Genomic DNA, 9,231 nt, shown 5'->3' with positions numbered 1-9,231 from the left:
CTGTTTGTCATGTCATGAGTAGTCTACACCAAAAAAAAAAAAAGTCTGCACCAACAGGTAAAATATAGAAGTCCATCCATGAAAATATTTACTTTCAGGGCACCACTAATAAGAAATCAGAAGTGAATAATTGCTGGATAATAGTGAACTGCTTACAACAGATTTAAAGTTTTCTCTATGCAACATCTTATGCCCCACCAAATGAAAACACTAAATGCCAAAATGTTTATTTCACTTGTGTTATTTGTCTATTAGAAAAATATGTTTAATACTATTTTTTTGTGTTGCTGATTTAAAATAGTTTTGTTTGAGTTAATAGTCTCATTTTAAGAAAATAGATTTATTTAGATAGTGTATTGAGACAAATATGTATATTCCACCAAAGTTTTCTGTATTGTTTATATTATCTGTATTTTAAAAGCATACATAATTAATTCCTTCCAGCTGTAAGGTGTGATATGATTTTTTATTTAATTTGTGTTTTGCTTTGGAGATAGCTGATTTACACTGCTACGTTTAAGGTGTTAACAGCAAAGTGATTCAGTTATATATATATATATATATACATGTAGTATGTATAGTAGAGTTAATGTTCTATACAATAGGTCCTTGTTGATTTCCATTTTATGTAGAGTGGTGTATGTATGCTAATTTCAACACCCTGATTTATCCCTCCCCCTACCTTTCCCCTTGGGTAACGGAAGTTTGCTTTCTATGTCTGTGAGTCTGTTTCTCTTTTGTAAATGAGTTCATTTGCATCACTTTTTTTAGATTCCACATATAAGTGATATCATATGCTATTTGTCTTTGTTTGACTTTACTCACTTAGTAGATATAATTTAAATGAGCCAAGAAAATATAAACAAAAAATTATTTTAGTTGTACGCAACTTTGCTGCTTTTATGGCAAACCTGCCTGTTGCCTGATGCATACAATTTAACTTAGCCATTGTTGAGAAAGTTTCGTGTCATGGATTGAAAGTAAACCAGTCTCAAGAGACTGTTCAGTAAAATTTTCAGTTCTGATGATTGGAATTTTACTTTTGGAGGATTTATCATATTTTGCAACAAAAGTAAAGCCAAGTTAAATATTTTTCAATGGCGGTGTTGGGGATTAATAAGTAAAAATACTGCCCTTTGCCAAGAAACCATTTGGGTTTTTGTTTGCTTTTTTAGGAAGACAGCAATATGTTTCTAATATTTATTTATTTTTGGCTGTGCTAGGTCTTTGTTGCTGTGTGGGGACTTTCTCTTGGTTGTGCAATGAGGGCTTCTCATTGCAGTTGCTTCTCTTGCTGTGGGGAGTGCACTCTAGGACACGTGGGCTCAGTAGTTGCAGCTCTCCAGCTCTAGAGCTCAGGTTCAATAGTTGTGGCGCACAGGCTTAGTTGTCCTGAGGCCTGTGGATTCTTGCGGAACCAGGGATCAAACCTGTGACTCCTGCATTGGCAGACAGGCAGATTCCTATCCAGTGGACCACCAGGAAAGTAAAAAAACAACATTTGTTTTGATAGTACAGAATACTTTGAAACCTTCAGTTAAATTTAGAATTTATTGACCTTAGGTGTTATTTCCAGGTAAGCAGAACCAGACACAATATAATGGGAACCAAAGTTCTGGGGTTGCATGTGGGGTGAGATTTGCTGATGCACATCATGGAACCAAGACAACGAATGGAAGTCCATCTAAGGTAATATTTGAAAAGACTCAGATACAACTTAAAAAAAAAAACTTTATAGAATAAATGAGGAGAATTTAACCTAAAAATGTTACAGTAGATGGTGTTATTAGTTCCAGATAGTTAGTAGCTACCCTTAGCGGATAATGACCGGGAAGGGGCATGCCAAGGTTTCTGGGAGCATCAGTGTTCTGTTTCTTGATCTGGGTGCTGGTTACATCAGCTGTATCTATTTTGAAAATTCATAGCAGGGCATAATCGTTGGCATGTTAGTTTCACTACAAAAACTAAGGAAAAAATTAGTAGATCCATGAAGAAGAAGATGCCAGATGCTTAGCTGAATTTGGTAGATAAAGGCCAAAGAAAAAAAGATCACATTATGACGACCAAAGAGGTAAGAACTATAATGGGGACAAGTCACAGAAAGGGTGCAGAGACCTATTAGGGAGGAATAACACTTGTGCTAGAGATATAACACAGCTGGTGGAGAAGAAACCATCATTTAAAAATGGAAGACAACTTCCTAACTTGAAGTTCATCTGACATGCATGTCCAAACCACATCTTGGGTAGAAGTGTTAGTGGAAGGAGGGTCTGGAGACCCTCCCTCCTGTGGGCCCCAGTTCTTGGTAAGGATGCAAGGAAGAATCTAAAGTCTTACCCTTAGCAAGAAAGTTTACTAACTATAAGGAAAGAAAGAACAGGTGGCAAAGAGTCAGACAGGATGGAGCGACTGAGCCCACACAAAGAAAGAAAGCGAGAACACCTCAAGAGAGAGGTAGGCCATGCAAAGGGAGGCAAATGGCCCTGGAGGGCTGGATTACAGAGGTTTTAAGGCAGGATTATTTGCACAATCTGGGGTTGGGGAGTGTGTCGCTGATTGACAGCCTTCATTGGCAATTGCAGGTTATATACCAAGACGCTCTACCATGCATGTCCTTCCCATAATTCAGTCTGTTACAATTAGATGTATGTATTCAGTATTCATGGAATATTTATGAGTAGTCAGTGAGTCCAATGGCCACCAAGGTTGCTTTAGTACAGGATGGTGTGAAGTATGCGTATGTGCTAGAGTAGGGAAGGTCCACCAGTCGCCAGGTGGGTTTTTTTTTTTTTACTGGCCCCTGACTTTTTTGAGAACTGATGGGAACATATTAGGGACTGCTGCGCTGCTGCTAAGTCGCTTCAGTTGTGTCTGACTCTGTGCGATCCCATAGACGGCAGGCTCCTTTGTCCCTGGGATTCTCCAGGCAAGAATACTGGAGTGGGTTGCCATTTCCTTCTCCAATATTAGGGGCAGGGCTGGTAAATTGCTTGGTGGAATTAGGCGGCTATTAGGCCGCTTCTCAGTTACTCTCAGCTAATTTCCTGGCTATCAGAAGCAGCAATGAAAAACACACCTATTTTAAACTACATAGAGAATTTAAACCCTATGAGACTTTATCTAAGGATGAAGCACAAATTTTAAAGCTCATGGAGAAAACGAAATCCCTTCAGAGGAAAAGCACCCATCAACATGGAGTTTAATATCTTGTCTGCACAATGGGAAGCTGGAAATAGAATATAAGTGACCAACTGAATGAAAAGGGTTCAGCTGAAAAATCCGATGTCTGGAGGATGTAGAATCCATCAGCCATGGTGAAAAGTCATTATGCAAAATTTTAAGTTACCGTTTCACTTACATATCTCAGGGCACTTAAATGGAACAATGAATTAAATAAAAGATCTCAAAATTGCAGAATATGAAAATGATAAACAGATGCTGAGGAAATAGTTCCCCAAATTACACCTATTTAAAGCAAATACAGTGTAGTAGTCCACAAAGGGTCTTGTTTCCTAAAGAAAAGTTATTGAAAATGAAGGAACACATTTCATTAAAATTCTCATAAGAGATTGGATTGAAGTATGATACATACACAATAACATAAGTGGAGTTATTATTCTGTATAAACATATGCAGACGTTGAAAAGCAAACACTGGCATTTAACTACGCAAAGGAGTAAAATTCCTATCCTTCTCAGATCTCCTAACCTGCTGTCTTTTTAAAGCTCTGTCATACACCTTTATACTTTTTCTATACTATAAATATTCTATATATGGCCTATGTTACTTATCAACATATGCCCAATCTCTAAAATAGTGCTGGGAAAAAGTAAACCATGCAATTATATGTTTATTGAATACATAAATGACTTTTCCCAGAGCAATTTTGAACAGAAATTAACTCGATCACCATGTAATTTTAAATTTCTAAGCAGCCACATTTCAGAAAACAGCAAAACTAAGCAGATAAAGTTAGTCTCAATGACATATTTATAATACTTTTAATTTCTACATGATTAGTATAATTTAATTAAGGAATCACTATGAAATTAATTTCACATTTATGTACTCTTCTTCATTGGAAGACTTCAAATGTAAGGATATTTCTAAGTTTCCACCTCAATGGGAATTATACTAACCCCAAATTAAGTGCTCAACAGTCCATGCTGGAAAATGCTCTGTTGTGGAAAGATATAAGCATCAGATTATCTACTAAATGTTCTTTGAGAAAAGGTAATTGTCACCCGTGAAAGGAAGGAAGTCAGTTGAGACATTTTATTTTTCATCAGCACAAAAGGGCACAGGGATGGGTAGCAGGAAGAAATTATCCCAGTAATTCTTTCCATTTCCGGTTTTTTCTTGGGTAAATAAAGCAAGTAGAAGGCAATAAAGTTGTTTAAGCAATAAAAGAAAACAAAGCAACCTACCAGCAAAAGAATAGTGTGGGTGGCTTTGATTTCAGGAGATGACTGGGGAGAGAGGCTGAGGCTGTGAAGATGCTGGGCTCTCTGGCGGTGTTTGTAGAGAAGGGTCACCATGTAGATGCTGGACCACATCATGAGGACCACAAAGAGGAGATCTCGAATCACCATGACATTTAAAAATGCCATTGAATAGTGGTGTTCCAACTGTTTGGCTTGACAGTATACTGCATAATACCCAAGACCAGCAGTTGTGAAATTGTTCCTTGCCCTTACAGTTTCAATGATGTGGATATAGATGAGCAAGTTGATGACCCAGAAGAAAAGGAAAGAGGGGTAAATGCACATAGAGAGTTTAGATCTAAGCCATGCCCACTTAGAATTAACAGGATTGATGGTGATAGCTTGGAACACACTCAGGAAAGCGGTAGTACAGATGGAAAGACCCCGGGTAACTCTATATATGTACAAAGTTGTCTTACAACCAACATCGTCCAGAAAGTATCTTTCTCCAAAGGATGGCATGACATCTGGTATCAACTTGAATAAGATAGTCAAAACATTGACCAAGGTCAGGTGTATGAATATCACATCAATGGGCTTTTTCAGGCAAGACTGAGTTAAGAAAGTGTCTATATATAGGGTGAAGAGCACCAAGTTCCCCAGGAGCCCAATACAAATCAGAGATATGAAGAAAACCCCCAAGATTGCTTCACTTGAAAACATTATCTTCATATTGTTTTATACGTTTTCCTTCGATTAGCCAGGTTTCAAAGAAAGCAAAATAAATTATATTTTGAAATTATAAATAATAGACCCTCTTAAAGAATATGGTATCTGATGGTTCAGTATAAGGAGAGGGAGTTGGTAGTTTCAACTCTTCCATGTTTCAGGCCAAGATGTGTCATTTCCAGGGATTAAATTCCAGGGTTTCTTAAAAGTCTGAGAGTACAGAATTAGGTTTGTAAAGAGAGTAGGATTCAAATGACTATTTCAAATGTGGGAAGGAAGGAAGAAAGAATGACACTAGCAAAGAAATAGCAAATTAATCCTACAAAGAAATAAATGGAATCAACACAAGCAAAAGCAGAAATTAATTGATCTCAAACTTCATATGGAAAGTAAAAACATATAGAAAAGTTAGATCTTTCAGAAGAGTCATAAAATCAACAAACCTAAGGGGGACTGTAACATTTCCCTTAGGGAAAGGACAAATGATGTCAAGATTAAATTTTTTTAAAGAGAGTGCTGGAGAAGTTGTCAATTTTAGAAAATAACACAATACCGTGATTATGCCAATATGTTTGGAAATTTAAGAAATTTGTGGGCAACTTTCTAGAAGACCTAACTTACCAAACAAAGATACTGGAATAATAGAAAAGGATAAATATGCAATCCTCCTCATTACAAAATTGAACAGTAGCAAAAATTGTTCCAGATGAATTCTCAAACATCTCAGTGTTGAAGCACGCCAAACACATCAGATACAAATCGTATTGGTGAACCACTGCTAAGGACAGAAGGGAGAACATTCCATTAATCACATTATGAGGTTGGCATAAACTTGGTAGCAACATTGAACAAAGATAATGTGAAAAGCACAATTATAGAACTATTTCAAGAACCGAAGGAAATACAAATCTACACAAAATAACTGGAAAATTGTGTCCACCATGTGTAAAAAGAATCCAGCATTTGACCAAATAATTATCTCAAACATGGAAATTAAGTTTTACATTAGAAACCTTAACTGCATGATTATCCATACTACTAAAGGCACAAGACATGTAGGATGACTTTAATATATGCATCAGATCATGTAATAAAATTCAACCTACAGTTATGATAAAGATATATAATTACATAGAAAGAAAAAGGTATATTTTTACCTTGATGATAATAGCTACAATGTCTACAGTGTCATAGTAAGTGTTTAATATTGAAAGTTTTTCCACTGAGATTGGCTATAAGTAAAATTATCTTCTATCACCATTTCTATATTTCATGGTGATTTTATGACTCTTTCCTGGACTTTATACTAAAGAAAGTAAAATGTATAATAATAGGAAAGAAAGTGACACTATCTAATCTTTGACAGATTATATAAACTTTAGGAAAACAATAAAATCATTGGCCTATTTATTAGACCCTTAAAGAGTGATTGTCAAGGTTACTGAAAGGAAGGGAGGGTAAAGATCATTTGGATTTCTATATGCCAATGTAAAAAGAAATTTAAAATACATTTGAAAAAATGATACCATTTAAATATAAAAATTTGTTCAATCTAGGAATACAATAATAACATGTAAAACCTCTTAAAAAAACAATGTTATAATTAGTCTGTGAATAAAGCATTTTGAAAACAAGGTATGATAATTTCAAATTAAGTATATTATCTATGACAATAGAACGATGCCATGTAAAAAAGTGAGATTAACAGGTGATTTAAAAAGAAATAAAATGTGTACTATATATTAAATAGCTAAACAACAAGGTTCTACTTCATAGTACAGGGAACTTCATTCAATATCTTGTAATAAGTAGTAATGGAAAAGAACCTGATAAAGAATAAATATATATATGTGAATATATATATATGTGTATAGCTGAGTCATTCTTCCATATAGCTGAAGCATGGTAAATCAACTACACTTCAATTAAAATTTTTAATTACAAAAAACAAAAAAAGAAGTAAAGTGACCCTGAATCAAATTATATCAAGTGTATATGAAAAGCAAATAAAGTGTAGAGAATAAAAAGAATGAAAACATAAGTAAAGTGAGGTATAGCCAATACATGGAATGTATGGAGTTTTTAAATCATTGTGAATAATAAGCTGCAAAGTCAAAATACAATGAAGAAATCGGATACAGTTTTTAAATGAAGCATAACTGAGACAATGAAATAAGAGTGGAAAGCGATGAGATACCAAAAAACAAAAGAATAAAGGAAAGTGAAAACAGCATATATGGAAGAAAAGAGAAAGAGGGACAATAATGTAAGGAAAAAGGTGAAGTATAATTTCTGTCAAACAGAAAATTAACAGGAAATTAAATCTGAAACAAAAAGTAAGGAAGCTTCCGATGGGGGATGGGAATACTGGAAAGGTCTGCATACCGCGGTCTCTTTCTTGAGGCTGTGTCTTAGATCCTTAAGGAAAGCAGTCAGATTCCCCAAGAAGGTGGAAGCACTTTGGAAAGGCCAGATCTGACCTGCAAAGACTGTATATCAGGGACCAGATGGCAGAGCGTCTCCTCCCAGAGGGCCCCCTTGTCACCTGCTGTCTCCAGCACCTCGCTTGTTGGGGTCATCCTGATGCGCCCAGAGGGGCAGCAAATTGCTCCCCCACATGCAAAATGATTCTCCTGGTAAACTTATTAGGTTTACTGACAGGGGGGCAAAGGCACGACCTGGGGACGTATTTTCCCAGGTTGATCTACATCATTAAGTAAACAAAAAAAGTAAACTTCAGAATCTAGACAAGTGATCAAAGTTAGTTTCCACTCCGCTGGCGGAAATTCCCCTAGGACCTGATAAAAGGTGACCTCCAGAGCTCAGAGGACGCGTTCACTTTTCTTCCTGAGTCCATTGTGCGTGTTTCAGCTCCTTTACATTCTATAAAGTGCGAGCATAATGCAGCGCAGTGAGTTTTATCATAATCCAACTAACACAGGCATCGCTCAAGATTATAACATACAGAGTGTGCTGTGGACTCTCTCTTTTTCTTTCCTGTTTCCTTGGCCACCTCTCAGGGTGTGCAGCATCTTAGTTCCTGATCAAGGATTGAACCCACACCCCCTGCAGAAGGGCAGATTCTTAACCATAGGACTGCCAAGGAGGTCTCTCTAGTGCTCATTTTAAAGCCACAGAATAAGGTTTAAATGTTTTTCTTATTTACATCTTAAATAAAAAGTTTTACTGCTCAATATTTCATTCATAGTATGTAAGATATTGTTGTTGTTCAGTCGCTGAGTCGTGTTGGACTCTTTGCAACCCCATGGACTGCAGCAGGGCCAGGCTTCCCTGTCCTTCATCATCTCCTGGAGTTTGCTCAAACTCATGTCCATCACCATGAGATGGTGATGTCATCCAAGCATCTCATCCTCTGTCATACCCTTCTCCTCCTGCCTTCAATCTTTCCCAGCATCGGAATCTTTTCCCTTTTTTTGTATGTAAAATATAAAAACGGGAAAAGAATGCATACACACAGACAACACAGCTTAACAAATAGAAAACTAGCAATAACTCTGAACATTTGAGTATGCTTCTATAAATCATCATAGTCTTCTCTTCCCCCCAGGGTTAACCATTGTGGGTCCCCCCCCCCGCCAGCTTTATTGAGGTATAATTGAAAAATAAAATTGTAATATATTTAAAGTGTACAGTGTGATGGTTTGATAATCATATACATTGTGACATGATTCCCACAATCAAGTTAATTAACACATTGATCACCTCACATAGCTTCTTTCTTTTTTTCCCTTTATTTTCGGTGAGAACACAAGATCTACTCTTTCAGCAGATTCAAGTACACAATACAAAATCATCAACTATAGTCACCGTTCCATACTGTAGACCCTCAGCTCTAGGTTTCATCATTTTATGTTTTGTTTATCATCCCTTTGCTTTTCCTTACAAATTTAAAACCTGCATGTGTTTTGTGAAAATACTATTTGGTTTCACTTCCTGTTGGTGGTCTTATTCTGGCAGCTTAGACAGTAAAGAATCTGCCTGCAATGCAGAAGACCAGGGTTTGATCCCTAGGTAGGGAAGATCCCCTGGAGGACGAAATGGCAACCCACTTGCCTAG

At 36.5% G+C, this 9,231-nt stretch overlaps 1 protein-coding gene across 1 annotated transcript; it reads right to left on the bottom strand.

Annotated features, from left to right (window-relative positions):
• Positions 1-4,202: 4,202 nt before the first annotated feature.
• Positions 4,203-5,147, bottom strand: LOC120872204 (vomeronasal type-1 receptor 4-like). Its single transcript, XM_040252408.1, has one exon. It carries the CDS (start codon positions 5,145-5,147, stop codon positions 4,206-4,208), a length of 942 nt encoding a protein of 313 aa, XP_040108342.1. The 3' UTR covers positions 4,203-4,205.
• Between the last annotated feature and the right edge of the window lie 4,084 nt (positions 5,148-9,231).

This window comes from Oryx dammah, unplaced genomic scaffold (assembly GCF_014754425.2).
Source record: "Oryx dammah isolate SB20612 unplaced genomic scaffold, SCBI_Odam_1.1 HiC_scaffold_13, whole genome shotgun sequence".
Classification (NCBI taxonomy): domain Eukaryota; kingdom Metazoa; phylum Chordata; class Mammalia; order Artiodactyla; family Bovidae; genus Oryx; species Oryx dammah.
The sequence above is the reverse complement of the archived record's forward strand: the minus strand, read 5'-3'. Positions and strand labels throughout refer to the sequence as shown.